The sequence below is a fragment of the Xiphophorus couchianus genome, chromosome 20 (genome assembly GCF_001444195.1).
Source record: "Xiphophorus couchianus chromosome 20, X_couchianus-1.0, whole genome shotgun sequence".
NCBI lineage: Eukaryota > Metazoa > Chordata > Actinopteri > Cyprinodontiformes > Poeciliidae > Xiphophorus > Xiphophorus couchianus.
Genome location: NC_040247.1, coordinates 2,413,501 through 2,429,181, shown reverse-complemented (window position 1 = coordinate 2,429,181; position 15,681 = coordinate 2,413,501). Strand labels below are relative to the sequence as shown.

The 15,681-nt window shown below is 40.1% G+C and overlaps 1 protein-coding gene across 2 annotated transcripts; it reads right to left on the bottom strand.

The window, feature by feature from the left end:
- Nucleotides 1-1,331: 1,331 nt before the first annotated feature.
- On the bottom strand, nucleotides 1,332-15,259 carry LOC114135100 (14-3-3 protein beta/alpha-1-like). Of its 2 annotated transcripts, XM_028002050.1 has the most exons (7): nucleotides 15,103-15,259; nucleotides 10,912-11,072; nucleotides 9,578-9,718; nucleotides 6,470-6,593; nucleotides 5,291-5,454; nucleotides 5,063-5,158; nucleotides 1,637-3,778 (listed from the first exon to the last, which is right to left on the bottom strand). In XM_028002050.1, exons 2-7 carry the CDS (start codon nucleotides 11,062-11,064, stop codon nucleotides 3,722-3,724), a joined length of 735 nt encoding a protein of 244 aa, XP_027857851.1. In that variant the 5' UTR covers nucleotides 11,065-11,072; nucleotides 15,103-15,259; the 3' UTR covers nucleotides 1,637-3,721. The 2 variants fall into 2 exon arrangements, with proteins under 2 accessions (XP_027857852.1, XP_027857851.1); XM_028002051.1 differs by lacking the exon at nucleotides 15,103-15,259 and having other exon boundaries at nucleotides 1,332-3,778.
- Nucleotides 15,260-15,681: the final 422 nt, after the last annotated feature.

The following is a 15,681-nucleotide window of genomic DNA, read 5'->3' as shown; positions in this document are numbered from 1 at the left end:
GCAGTGATTAAAAAGGTAGACCGCTCAGCTAAAAATAATCTCAAACGGTTAAACAGAAACCAAAGCCAGGAAGAAGTGGAAGGAAATTGAAATCGTCTGATCGAACAGATCAAATTGAAGTGGCGAAGACTTGGTGAATGATCAACTCCAGAGTGATCAAAGGTCGAGACGGGAACAATCAAAGTGTGAAGCCAAGGTTTGGGCAAGATGCCGATGTAAACTCCCAATCCTCAACAAACCTCTGAGGGGGAAATCCCAAACACTGAACCTTTTCATTCTCATAACCCTGAGCAATATGGATCAAATACATCAACACTTCTAGAGGTCATACCGAAGAGGAAACCCCTTTGAATCGTCTGTGTCAGATGTACAGAGTCTCTGTGACCGTTTGACCCCAAACAGATCAGTAAGCAACCGGAGCGAACAGGAAGGCGTGGCCAGCGCATTCTCAGGACAGCAGGAACATGTTGGGTCACATCAAACTGGCAGATTTCTGTTTTAATTAATTTATTCTTTTGTAAAGGGCTTTGAAAGATTTGTCGTAAATTGGTGCCATCAAAATAAACAGATCTGAACTGAATACATGGAGCTGCTGCAGCTTCGTCAGTGACAGATTGTTGCATCCTGGTTGCACAAAGCTGCATAATATAGCAGATATTCTTGCTATTTGCAGTTTTATGGAAATCCATCCATCCACATCAAATATTTTACTTTACAATCAGTTGCACGTTTAATCTCAGTATACCACTTTAACAGGACTTTATTACTCCTGTCCCGTCTAATTCTCATCCACTTCAACTTGCTGCTGGTTCAGCTACAATTCCCCAATGAGGATCCAAGGAAACTTCCATTCATTTATCTGAGAACTTCATCTGAAACCCAGTTTATAAAAAAATAAGTTTCAACCAAAACATGATTGTGTAAAAAGTGACCAGGATGATAAAAATGAACAGGAACCAACATTCAGTCCAAAAGTCCTTTGTTTTTGTGCAGAATTTCTCGACCCGTTGTCTGTCTATGAAGACCAAACGAGAATAAAACTTTGCATGTCTTAATTTGAATAAAACGTCTCTGAGTCTTGATAAGTGACGCCTGTTAACATGAAGATTTGCATTTTTCTGTCCCAACAGTCTTTCCCCTCAACAGCTGCCTGAGCCAGAGATTTGATCTGTTGATTGGTCAATTATTTGGTAAATTGTTTAATTGGTTGTGTGACTGGTTGGCTGTTTGGTGACCTACCCTTTAGATGTACGGTACCATACGGTCAACAGGAAGTCAGAAACATGTAGCATGACCAGGCTGGCAGGTGACGACAAACAGAGAAGGGCTGATTCGGAACTGATAAAACTTTATTTCACTTTAAATCGTCTTTTACAATTTATCCTGTTTATAACATGAAAGGTTAAACTAGAATTGTTTTTTTTTAAAAGACATACACAAATCTAGTTTTACGTCAAGAACCAGAGTGAAGGAAAGGTACTCAGGATTTTTATTCCCTTTTTTTTAAACCATTTTTGCGTTTTTTGTATATTTAAGCTAACCCTAAAGTTTCACAACCACGTGCGAGCTAAGCAAGAAAACCGTCACAGAAGCAGACTTTTTTGTTGTTTTTGGGTTGATTTTTGTTTTATTTTAAGCAGAATACTGGTCAGTAAAAACAAAATGATTTCAGATACCAGATATACAGACAGGCTCGGTGCCACATTCACTACTGCAAGGGATCAGTTTTGTCCTTAGAAAGCGAATAATAACTGTCTTTTTGTTCAGCTAAAGAGGAAAAAAAGCAGCAGGGAGGATGAGATATTTTTTGTCTTTTTCTACTTTTTAAAATGTCAGTGCATGAAAATATTTGTCCCCAGGAAAAAGAAAAATACCTTCTACATCTACAGAGCGGAATGTCATGGTGCTTTAGACAAGGTTATTGTGACACTGAGTAGAAAAAGGGGGGAAAATGTTTTGGGAAAAGCTGCAGTGTTTTTAGCTGATGTCTGCCAATACCAGGATGTAAAGTCCAATATGAAATCTGATTATTTGGGGGATTTCATTTTAGTATTTGTTTCGGTGCAGTTGGACGCATGCCTCAACTGATCTGCACATTTTTCTAAAACCATAATCCAAACTACAGGGTCTCATTTCCTCGATTGGCTGATCGGCTGTGATTTGGCTCCTAAAATGTACATACCTGCTGAGGCTTCTACCTGCACCAAAAACTAAACTTACTTTTTGCAACTAGTTCCACCAGAGCTACATTTGTTTCAGTAGCAGGGGAGGAATTAAGATTTTGATGTTGGTCTGATTGAAATAGAAACGCCAGGTCCCAGGAAGCGGTGTCATTCCACAGACTGTACCATTTTTAACTCGTGCTGCAGAAGATTTTAGCGGCTACAGCTAAGGGCAGGCATTTTTCGCAGCATTCTGCCGCGAGCTGCAACACGAGACTTGACTAAACTTGTCTTGTAAAGGCAGGAATGGACAGAATGAGGGCAGAGAAGGAAGGCAGAAACAAATCTGCTTTTAAAAAAAATTCACCAAAGCATCAAACAGCAGCTGACTGTAACGGCTTCAAGGTTTTATCTGCAGGCAGGTGGTAACGAACATCCAAAAACCATTCTGTTCTCCACAAAAAAAAACAACAACAAAGATTTACAGTTAAGCTCTAAAAATGTTTTACAATTTTACAGTTTTCAAAAAACGGAACTGATCGATTGGTTACAGAATCAAAACACACCCGGAAAAGTAAACCAAAGGACAGGCGAGAGAAAGGAGGGGGAAGCAAGCGGGTCGTGTTTGCTGAAAATGAAGATGGAATGTTTCCACTTTTGCTGAACAATTTACTATTTTTACTTTTTGTGAAATGGCGTCAAATCTTTAAAGGTCCCAGTTGGCAAAAAAAAAGAAAGAAACCAGTGAGTGTTTGATTACCCAAACCAAAAGGAAAAAACCATTTGTTTAACTTTTATCAGTGTCACAATACAGCCTTGTATGGAGGACCCTTCTGTATAAACCCCCAGCAGAATTCCCCTGCTGTTCAAACAACCACCCACCCCCTCCGTTCCCAGGTCGGGAAGATTTAGAGGAAAAACTAAGCATCACAGCGTTTGTTGAAAATAAACGGACAGTTTAATAACCTTTGTTTTGTTTAAAGTGGAATAAAACCAGCCATTCTTTGCCAGTACACTATGAAAAGCCAAACAGAGAAGGAATGGACAACTATATAAATGCTTTAACTCACTAGGACAGGAGGGAAGAAGGGAGAGAATGTACTGAGATGTTAGGAGGGAGGGATGGAAGAGAAAGATTAAACAAGGAAGGTATAAAAAGGAGAAGGCGGGCTCTGGAGGATGTTCATTTAGTTGGTGGTTTGGGATAAAAACCCTCTCTGCGTGCTATAAGACTAAACCAGCCAGAGGTCTGAGCCTGCTGGTCTGTGTTGGAGTGCCATGATGGAGAGAGGGCGGGTGGAGGGAACGGGCGAGCGCGGGCGGCGGGGTCCTGAACCTCGCCTCGTTCGCTCAGTAATATTTGTGAAGGTCGGGTGCTATTCATGCTGTTGGTTATACAGAAGGGAAGTCAGGCAGCCGGGTTCGGACAGGCGGGAACGAGGGAATGAACGGGCTGTTTATGTGTACGAAGAGAGGAGGAAGAGAAGAAAGAGAAGGAGATACAGGGAGAGGAGGAGGAGGAGGAGAAGTGTGGGGATGGGTTAACAGTGAAGTGCGCTCTAGTTGTCTGCGTCGCCAGTTTCAGCCTCGTCTCCCTGGTTTTCTGATGTCCACAGCTGCAAACACACAAAACATCTGTGAGGACAAACATCAAAAGCTCCTGAATTTACAGAAACTCAGTCACACAGGAGGGATGATTACAAAGAATGGAGTTTATAATAAAAAACAATTATTGTAAATGTATGTAAATTAGCTGAACAGCAGGTGATAAACCAACTGAAATAGGTTTGATAACAGCAGGATGATGAAGAAATGTGATTTTGGGACAGAAGCAGATTTCAAGAGATTAAAACTTCATTTTTATTTATTAATGGAAAATTATTGCTTTGTAAAACAACGTTTCACTTTGTTTTGTTTTTGTAACATTAAATAAAATAAAGCTAATCTGAATCCATTTATCCCAAAATGAGTCATAAAACATGCAGATGTGGGTTTAAAACTGTTTATTAGCATGCATCTCCTGACTGGAAGTAATATTAATGATCAGAAGGGACTCCTGAATTCAATCTGAGGAAGATTAGGGTGATGGTACAGAAGCCTTCTAACCAAATATAAAAGTCAACAAAAACATGTGAAAAGAAGCTCAGCAGTTTTTAAAAAAGGTTTTATTACATTTTTGCCTGTAAAGATTTTTCCATTAATGATCGAGGAGTGACTAAATCATTTGACATGCAACTGTCGAAATGAAATATTTCCCATCAGAAACCTAAAGTCTGTGCTGAATGTTTGGGCCAGAAATGAGAAGATGGAAACTCAGAACACCTGACTTCATTCGTCTCTAAACTCCAGGATGATGCACTGAGTTTAAAGAAGGAAAACGTTTAAATGTTGGCTCCAGTTCTTGTTTCTTGATCAGATTGCAGATGTTTCCGTGCAAATTAAACGATGCGAAGCAGGTCAGACTATCCTTCCTTTAATTTAGCATTTATAAAGCTATCTGCAGCACAAAACCAGTAATTACAGAACAATAATCAGCCAAGCTCAATCTGATTTTTAAACCCCAAACCAACATCTGTGCTGAGTGACTGCAGGTGAAAGTGAATGGAACAAAAATCAAAAAAGGTTCAACCAGACAGCGGCTGTTTGATGTTTTACTGCTGGATAAATAAATCATTTGGTGACAGGCAGCCAATCAGAGCAGCTGCTCCTAAAAGCAGCTTTTCCTGTAAAACTCGCTCGTCTCTCACTGTTAGGCAACAAGTTTAATGTGTCAAATCTACTGGAGCTCAAGATTAAAAGCGGAGAATATTTCTGCTGTCCAGGAATTATGGAGGATCCCCACACAGATGTTTCAATAACAAAAAATGGATTAGTAAAATAACGGTTGGTTGCATACTTACAGTAAGGTTGTCCCTTAGTAGCTGCATGATCAGCGTGCTGTCTTTGTATGAATCCTCGTTCAAGGTGTCAAGCTCGGCGATCGCCTCGTCGAAAGCCTGCAGTGAAAAAAAAAAAATCCATCGTTACCGTTTCCCGACTGGTGGAAATCCTCGGCGTCCGTTCCTGGAGGTCGGGTTAACGGCTGAGAGGCAGACATGCGGCCTGTGGGTGTGTGTGGTGAAACTCACCTGCTTGGCCAGAGAGCAGGCCTGCTCGGGCGAGTTGAGGATTTCATAGTAGAAGACGGAGAAGTTGAGGGCCAGGCCCAGCCGGATGGGGTGTGTTGGCTGCATGTCCTTCTTGCTGATGTCGAAGGCGTCCTGGTAGGCCTTCTGAGAGTTCTCCACCGTTTCTTTAAACACACACACACACACACAGCAGTCACACTGTGATCCTGTACAGCCGCCTCAGTCCTACGGCTCATATCAACAAACTTTATGAGTGGAGGGAACACAATAAACCGGTGCTGTTAATCTACTATTTTATTCTTTTGTCCATTCAGAGACTCAACCTGACAAAAGTCATGTCAAACATGTAAACAAAATATTTAGTATAAATAATGATTCTGATTCTACCCGGTGACCGTTTGGTAACTGAAGTGTTGGTCAGTACAGGTGAGCACTGACATCATTTATCATTTTTTGTGATAAATTTCTTATAAGAATTTTGACTTCTTGTCACAATAAACTCCAATTACTGATGTTTAAAGAAACCTGTAACTAATGTCAGGATTGTTATTTTTTACTATTTTCTCCAATGTTCACTAAAAGTTTCAATAAATACCAAAACATTTGAAAATAAAATGAAATGCAGTTACAGTGTGCAGTTCACACAGATCAAATGTTTTTCTAGATCTGTCCATGCAGTCAAACTGTCACCTAACAACAAGTACATATTTCTTATCGTTACTTTTATCATTATTGCAATAGTACTTTAAAATATCATGATAAAACTTAAAGTCTATATAGCCCACCCCTACTAGTCAGTACTTTTTCAATCAACCCATTGCCATGGCAATTAGATGATTGAAACCCTTGGCAACAAACGATGAAGCTGTCTCTTAGCAACAGCCTGCATGAGGCGGTCGCGCCTTCGACTGAAGCTTAAAGAAAAGGATATAAATAGACAACAAAGAAGCGTGAGATCAAATGACATCCACTCAGGCCAATTATGTCATTTCCACATAATGGCTTGTAGAAACGCTTCACATGCATTCGGTGTAATTAACACCGTCCGTGAGCAAATGATACCATGCACAAGGTGATGAACTGCTTTGGTTTTATTCTTCCAGTTCGTGTGGATACTGCAGGAACTGAAGGTGTGAATTGTTCGTCTTTGAAGCAGTGAGGCTGAGCTGTGATCCTCACCCTTCTTCGAGTCTCCAGAGGCCACCTCTGACAGGTATCTGAAGTAGTCTCCTTTCATTTTGAGGTAGAACACCTTGCTCTCTGCCTGAGATGCATTGGCAATGAGGAATTTGTCGAGCAGGTTCTGGAACAAACAGGAACAAATAGGTCAGCGGTCAGTACAAACCTGGAACCCTATCACCGGCCGTTCCCTCTGCTCCCAACAGGTAACACCCCGCCGCGCTGGCTGCCACTGCTGGTGTCCTCATCTAATGGTTTAAAGAAGGGTTTTATCCAGATCATGTGATCAGCTGCAACTTCACCCCGGAGCATCTCTTCACTGAGCCCAGCTTTGTTCCAGTGACTACATTTAGGCCCATTTTAATCTGCTGACTCCACCAACCTGTCCTAAGAATGTGCAGATATCTGCTCAAGCAATCACCATCCAGCATTTTCCTCTGATTTTTTACTTTTCAGTCATTATCCCATTCCTGTTATCCCTTACCAACATTTCTGCAATGCAAAAATATCTTTATCTCAGCTAAACGTTGCACATTTTTTGCATGTGGAATCTTGCTTATTTATAGTAAAGTTTATAGTAAAAAAAGAAACACTTTTAAGGTTTCTTCCCATCTGACATTCTGGTAGATTCAGTTTAATTTGGGACCAAAGTTGCAACATTTGTTACATTTTCAGCTGTTGTCAAGCCAACTAAACTCTTTGAAAAAACCTGTTCCCCTCCTCGCCTGAGGGGGCGCTGCACAGAGAACCACTGAAGAAAACAACACAAAACCTCTGAAGAAGACAATGAGCATAACTTCTTTCTTCACGAAACGTAAAGGAGTATTGTCAGCTTTCAGTGGCTGGAGGATTTCTCTAACTAAAGATCACGTTATCTTTCCAGCTAGTGCTAGGCTAGTTTACCCAGAATACCCTTTGCTATAGTCCACTTCCTGCTTTTGAAGTGGTCTTCAGTCCGCTTGGCGTTCACATATATATTTGAACTGCACCAAAATTAACTTCAACCAAACTGAGAGCTACAGAGTGTCCACCAATTCTTCAAGTCTTACATTTTCATTTTAAAAAAAATTAAGTTGATCTAAAACTTGTTAATGAAATTTTAAATCTTGCTCTATTGTAGTTATTTTCTTGGACTTTTCAGTCAGGCAGAAGTTTGAGTCACATAGAAATCTTCCTTGCATTCTGTGACTCGAGATGGGTGAAGCTCCAGGGACTAGCTAACTAATATACACTTGCTAGCTAGCATTTTAGCATCATCATGGGTAAGTACAGATTTATTGCCAGTTTGCTGAACAAAGTTAGTTTTCAGAAGTTATAAGAGGCTATTCTGTGAAAAAAACTTAATCTAGGCACTATGAAAATTAAGAATGTATAGAGTCATGTGTAACAGGGTTAAAGCCGGGTTCACAGTTTTGCTGTGCTTAATTGTAATGCCCAACCATCCCTTATATTTACAGTTTTTTCAGTCTTAAATTTCATTCAAGATGGCATTAAAAAGATGTTAAAGTCTTAAATTTGATTTGCGGATACTGTTACCCAGGTTTTTGGGCTTTTTGGTTACTAATTTGTGAAATATAAACAGAATTCACCAAGTCCTGTCAGGGCCAGAGGTCGATGTGGTAAAATAGAGTGCAGATTTGGTTGTCTGCCCTTTCAACCTAATTTTCAGTGCAATGAACCAATAAGAAAAACTGCAGCCAAGGGGCTGGATTTAACCATTGTGCTGATGTCAAGAATTTTAATTCTTTTATTGCAGCAGTTAAGACTCAAATATTAATTGTGCAATAAAATGATACAGAAAACAAAGCTATACATTTGTGGGATGGCAATTTGAGGTCAACTCCCTGGACACTAAGCTCCATCTTCAGACGTTATATTTGTCACAAAAACGATTATTTTCTTCGTCCTGGAGTAGCCGGTCCTGCTCTTCCTCCTGCTGCTACTTTAAGGACAGCATGCTTCCACTCATCCTTTCCTCCCTTCATTCCTGCAGCCCCACATCATCACCGCTGAGGCTCCACCAAGCTTTGACCTTGAAGATATTATTAGCCGTCTGCTCATGCGCTGAAATATTTCAGTCTCGTTTGACCTTGAGCAGATTCTGCTCTCCGCTCGTCGGGGCCAGAATGTGAAGAAGCGGCTGCTGGTGGAGCTGATCACACCTGTGGTGTTTAAAAATGCAGGCAGAGTTTCTCTGAGGGTCAAGCTGAGGCCGAGTCCCAGATAAAACCCTTCAGCTGTTTATGAGGCTCTTAAAAATGAATTAAAGCAAATTAAACCAGTTTGAGATGTAGAAGATTTTAAACTACGTCTCATCTTTAGGTTTCAGGTTCTCCATCTTTTCTAGTTTCAACTAGAGGTCCACTTTTTCCACTTTCAATACCAATACAGATATCTGAGGTTTAGCATCATCTGATACAGAAAAACACTCCTGGACTGACCTAAATACACCAACAGCTTCACATGCTTGGTCAAACATGTAGAAACAACTTTAAATTGATCAGTTGGTACAGTTAAGAGTAAAACAGTTAATGTAAAATAAATAAGACTAAAACAAAAAGTGGGTCAAACATGTAAAAATAAACTAAACATTCTTTCAAATGGTTCAGAAAGTGCAATCAGGAATTTTAAATATAATGTGAAATAAATACTAAAACATGATGTCACCCAGACCATAAAGGATAGAATTAGATTGAGTAGATCAGACACATCATCACTGATACTCGAGCTAGAATTTTTTAAAATATTGGAACCAATACAAATATTAATATGGAATCGGTGCATCTCTAGTTTCTACATTGGGCGTTTGACACTACATCTGTTCAAACACAGATTTTTCTGTAATTTTGTTATAAAAATCCTAGCCTGTCTTATTTAAAAATGTTTAGATTGCTAAAGAAAACGAAGCAGAGATGTGAGTCTCCACGCAGAGCGTCGCACACCGACCTGCCTTCCAGCACTGAGGGAGGATGAGTCGCTCTTCCACCACCTCTGCCCTATTTAACAACTCCAGTCCCACGTCCCGTTCCCTGGACCCATTATCACCACCCACCCCGTTTTTTATTCTCTTCACACCCCTCGGCCGCCCCTCCCTGTTCCTGTTCATACCAGCACGTCGTGGCAGATTTCTTGGAGTTCACCCTCGATCTTCACGCGGTAGTCACGGGCCATCTGCTGTTTCTTCTCGTTCCCCTCCGTCTTCTGCTCGATGCTGGAGATGACGCGCCAGGAAGAACGGCGGGCCCCCACCTATCGGCACCAGCGCACACACAACCAGCATTAAACACATCAAAAAAAAGGTTGTTGGTTTGGCCACAGTGGGGTGACCATCAGTCAAACTTCTCATGGCAGAGCAAAAGAAAACAGCTGCTGATTTTTAGGCCTTTGCTGAGGTGGATCAGATCAGCTTCACATGCAAGTATCGCCCAATCATCGATGTCCCAAAATGAAGGATATCAGGGTTTATTTATAGGTGTACCCTTAATCAAAAATCTTATATTCTACGAGACTGAACTGAATAAAAATAGGGATACACAAAATATCTGCACCAACATTGGTATTGGCCGATATTTGTAATTTTTTAACACACAGATTTCTATCTGATAAATAAATCTGGTCTGATATTGATAACTGACAACAGCCCTAATGGCAACAAAAGAATGATTTATTACTCTTAGCTGATTAAAGCATCTGGCATTTCTCTGTTTTTACAGTGTAATTACAGTGATTTAATATATTCCTACTAGTACTGATGCAAGCTAGGAAAAATGATCTTTAACGCTGAACCAAAGCAGCAGAGGAAAACTGCAGTGCAGCTGCTCCTGCATATTGTGTGCAAGAAAGTTTGAGTGAGATGAAATCTTGTCTCTTGTCAATAATCTCTACTTGTTAAAATATTTATGTTTGTCAGAAGAGGACAGGTGAATAATGTGAAACTAGAATTATGAAAAGTCAGTTTACTGTCCCATGTCACCTAAAAAACAAGCCCATTGCTTAAAATTTGCTAATTTTAGGGAGTGGGGGATAAAACAGGTTGACCTTTAGGGGTCGTCATGCGACAGATCGAACTAAAGATGACATCAAGTCTCAAACTCTGAAGCAATGCTGAACGCTATTCAGATTAACTCAGATGTGTAAAGGTAAGAGTGACATGAAAATGGGCGTGGCTTTAGCATAATTATGTTGGCATTGATGTGCAGAATGTCAGTGACTCAAAAGACTTTCACTTGGAGTGAAAGTGAATCGGTTGTGTTTCTGCCACTGGTTCTTCTAACAATGACAGAACTGACTTTTTTTTTTTGTTTTAAACCGAAAACATAAAAATCAGTTTTTAAGCATAGCTGATGCTCGTCCAACTAAATTTATAATTATAGTGAACTAAAAGCTCTACTGTGGGATGTAAACCAGATTAGGAGCTAATTGCAGAGCCATAATTTCCATACCACGTTCTTATAGGCAACGGAGAGCAGGTTGCGCTCCTCGTTGCTAAGCTCCTGGCCCTGCTCCGTCACAGCCTTCATGGCAGCCGCCATGTCGTCGTAGCGCTCGGCCTGCTCTGCCAGCTTGGCTTTCTGCACCAGGTCGTTCTTATCCATCTTTTAGGCTGAAAGACAAAAAACATAACCTTAAAATTAGGGGTATGGAAGAGCGTTATTTATTTATTTAAATCAAAGCAGCAAACAACTCATTGAATAAGGCAAATGGACTAAGTGGCATGGAAACCTCCAGGGTAGGTGACCTAATTAGGACATGAACAAGGAGGAGGTGGATCACTGGGCTTCAGATCGACAACCATTTTTAAAACTCAAACATTTTCAAAAACCTTAATAGATCTAAAAACTTAATCCAAAACAATCAATGTGTCATTATTTTATCCTTGAAGACTTTCAGCTCTTCAGACCCATCAGCAGGTCTAAGTGGGACCGTCGTACCTCCATCTCAGTCTTCAGGAATTACTTTAATGTTGGAGTTTTCCTCACCGTCATGAATCTACACATTTATCCATGACAGCAGAAGAAATACAGGTTATACTATTAGCTCTTATCAACTTTCTTCCAAATGAAAATTCAAAACTGCTGAGTTTAAGTGTTATTGGGGCTCAACTGACCTCTGACCTCCATGTGGAAGCAAGATGTTCTCTATAGCAAAATGAAAAACTGCCATTTTTGTTGCAGGCTATAGGTTTAATGTAGTTAAGTAGTGTTTTAATATGTCACCTTTTATTTGTTTTAACTGAAAAACAAACCTGACATGCTTTACATAGCAGTTATGCATCCAGCCTGCACAGATAAGCAGCTGCTAATTTCCTCAGAAACACCTTTGTTGGAGTTCCTGTTACAACCGCTGGCACGCTGTAAACAATGACTCAAATATTCTGTTGTTAAGGCACAAAAAATTTAAACAAAGCAACAAAACAGACTGAAAATATTTAGAAAAACTTCATTCCCACATTCATCCAACAGGAACCCATAAGAGCTGAGATTCAGACATAAGAACCATTTCCCACTTACTACACCAACAAATGTAAACCACAAATAATATTTCCTGCATTAAATAATTTAATAAAGCCAAAAAGTACAAGCATTTGTGTAAATTGTGCATTTTATCCAAATGCAAGTCTCTTTAAGGAACCTGGTGGTCATACAATTCCTTTTACCGTCAGGTCGGCATTTGCTCAACTAGTTAGACGAGGTATTATGTCATTTTGTTTCCATGGCTTTGACTCTGCATATCTTCAGGCAAACGCTGATGTTCTGCTGCAGCTGGTTAAGCATCTGGGCCTTGATAAAACACAAGATTTTCTCTGCAAAGGGAATGTGAAGCACCTTCAAAATGGGTTTTATTTCCTTAAGACACTTGACTTCTGTGCAGTAAGGTGCACTAATGTTAATAATTACCGGCTCAAAATGGGTGTTTGGTTAATTTATGCACATGTAGGGATTCATCACACCACCAGGTGGCACTTAAATCAGGAATTAAGCTTTTAAATCTAAAAGTAATTAAAAATAGCTTCAGATTGGCTTTCCACGTCAAATTGATATTTGGCAACGAGAGTAATTAGTCAAAAAATACTGTAAAAATGTTTGAGTTGTCATTTAGTACAAAATAAACATCCCTCCTGAAAACTGCCAAATCCAAACAAAGTGATCTGTGCTTTTAGCAACTGCTAATTAAAAGAAAGACATCAGTGTGACAAGAACAGCTCAGCCATTTGAAATGTGATGCTGAACAAACACCACAATGTATAAGAAAGTTCAGTGGTGTAAGATGCCCCACCTGCATGTCTTCATCACCAGTGTCATATTGATGAAGACTGCCATCAATATGCGTTTCTTTGGACAGTCAGTCTTTAGCAACAAAGCTTTAATAGAACAGTGATCAGATGCATTTATACAACGTATGGGTATATGTTGGATCCAGTTTTTCATGTTAAGTTAGATTACAGATGGTTCACTGCTGCATTTCCCTAAACTTTCACCACATCCTGTTTTATTTATTGCCAGATGGTGTTGCTTTAATCACGAGGGCAATTTGATGATGTGACTAAAAAATAAAGCTTTGGATTTTTGTATTTAGTTGCAGTAGTTGTGAAGCTGTACAGTTAGACACATAGAAAACACTTGTTCCATTTCTTTTCACCCTCAAATAAAAGTAGAGTTAAATGATATACATTTTATATAAAATCCAGTTTGATATGTATTAAACAGTTTAAATTGGTTAAATTGACTTAAAGAGCTTTATTTAATTTTTTTTCCTATCAAAACTGATGGTTAAAATCTGTTGGTAACTCCAGTTAATCTCACAAGTGAAAAGATAAAACTAATCTGGGAAACTTATTGTGCGACCAATTATACATGCTTCCTCCAGTTCTACAGGGTAATTAAACTCACAGCAGAGAAACACCAAAATCAATCACCTGATCAGATCGAGTCACATTCCATTCGTTTTCCAAAATACAAAGTACCAAAAGCACCAGGCAGTGGTAAAACTATAAATTAAAAACTTGTTTTGCTCATCAGCAGATGAAATGCAATAGAGACAGTTGTGCTTTTTAGTGCTAGCTACATGCAGCATAAATAAAAAATACTGGCAGGGATGTGTTATTTTTGGCATTTCAAAATGTGCATGTACACCTATTCCTAAAAATATATTGCGTGTACTTTCACTTCCTCAAATCTAATACTAACGAAGACGCACTTTCATACCTTGAGGAATCAATCGTTTTATTTTTTTATTTAATGTTATTAAGTACGCAAGTACGTAGTGGTTCAAGTAAAAATAGAGCAGAATTAATAAAGGAAAAAAATGCATTAAATCCCTTCTGAAACACAAAATGCTCCATGATTACAATTCAAAGTTTTTATTTTAACTGTATTAAATCTGCATTAAAATACAACAAAAAAGGCATACATGAAATATACACGTTGCACGTATCTTCTTCTTCCTGGTGATAGCTTAAACACAAACATGTTAGGCTATTATTCAGATTACCTCTATATATGTAATGCCGCGTGTCCCGGTTTAGTTTTAAATAAATGACATTAATGACACACGGATCGAATAAAATTGATCGAACTGAACTCCGATCATCCAGCACGCCAGTATCTCACTCTACACGTGCAGGGCTGTTATCCAACCACCTGGTTGTTAACAGGCTTACTCACGCCGAAAAAAAAAGAAAAAAAAACCAAAAGGCACCATCTTCAAACCGCGGACAGGACCGAACACAACATAACGCATCGATTCACTAAAAGCTTGAAAAACAGCTACCGAGTCGGGAGCGTTCGGCTCCTCCGGCTGGCTCGGCGTGCTAACAGCTACGCCCTCCTTGTCGCATTCCCCTGCGGAATTTTAAGATGGAGAGATAGATTAGCGCCTACTAGCTTAGCCGCTAGCAAGCGGGACCTGACCGAGCGGCGACACCCAACCGAAGGCCCGATTCTCCAATCTGGGGCAAATATAGCATTTCTTTCAAGCTAATCAAAGCGATTTGGAATTCCTAGGCAGCGATTTTCAATTTTCAGTAAAAAATAAACGTCGCATATGAGGCGAAAACTCCCGGGAAATATGGAGGGTGTGTTAGCTCGTTTCACTGCGCCATGACGGAGCTCAGCCATTCACAACCGCGCTACGTTTCTTATAACACCGATTTACATACAGCGATTGAGAACAAAATGTGCATTTATATAATCTTTTTAAAGACAGAGCTTCTTACAGGCAGTGCGCCGTGATGCGTACTTAGCACAAGATGCTAAAATTGTTCGGCTGCTCTCTCGCGACAGCTCGGCCGCTGCTAAGCTGTCAAAATGGCCAGACTCGAGAGAAGCTTCTCCCTCCCCACACGGTCTGCGGCTCGCATCGAGCTGAGCTCGTGCTTTCGAAGGCAAATCATCTGCAGCATACCGACTGCGCCGCTAGTACCTGCAACCGTGTCGCAAACGTTTTATAGCTTATTTCTCATTATCTGGTTACATTCTCTGGCCTAAATTCTCGCACCCAGCCCCAAACCACAATAGGCACCTTCCGCCGCAGAGGCAGCCCGCGGGACCACCGGTCCGACTGCCGTTCCCCTGTGAAAACTTAGCTTAGCCTTCATATTAGATATTGCTCGATAAATACATTAGTAAACTCACATTTTGAGCGTATTAGGGATCCTGATTTTATTCTCTTAACGATGGGAGTATCTCAAGCCGTCCTCCGTTCGCTGCTCGGGATCTTCAGGGCAGTACCACTTCCGCCTGCTCTGACACTTCCGCTTCCTCTAAACCCCACCCCTCCCCCAGCCAGTATCTATGGCAACGGCGCCAGGGGGTTTCCTAACCATCTTGCGAGGGGCTTTGACGTCAGGAGGTCCATGGCAACCGCTACAGGATGACGTCCGCCAGTCTCCGTGGCAACTGTTTCCATGAGACCGTAGCTGTCGTATCTAAGTTCAGCATCATGTCAGCCAATGCGGCCTTGTGTGGGCAAATATTACATATCTATATAGTATATATAATATTTATAATACAAATATTATAGACATGTGTGTATATAGAAAAGCCTATTTCTAACTTGCTTTTTTAAAGATAAATTTTACAGAAACTTGTATTTAATAAATTAAACTTATATAAAGCTAAATACTTATCTTGTTTTAGATCCAGTTACCACACTATGGAAGATTTTAAATTCTAATTATACATTATTGTGTATATTATGGATCAGATCAAACT

Excerpts from the sequence above, each read along its gene's own strand:
- LOC114135100 (XM_028002050.1), bottom strand. The coding sequence starts at position 11,064 with ATGGATAAGAACGACCTGGTGCAGAAAGCCAAGCTGGCAGAGCAGGCC. Across the intron at positions 9,719-10,911 it reads CCGTTGCCTATAAGAACGTG|GTGGGGGCCCGCCGTTCTTC; the intron begins GTATGGAAATTA and ends TGGTGCCGATAG. Across the intron at positions 3,779-5,062 it reads TACTAAGGGACAACCTTACT|CTGTGGACATCAGAAAACCA; the intron begins GTAAGTATGCAA and ends GTGTGTTTGCAG.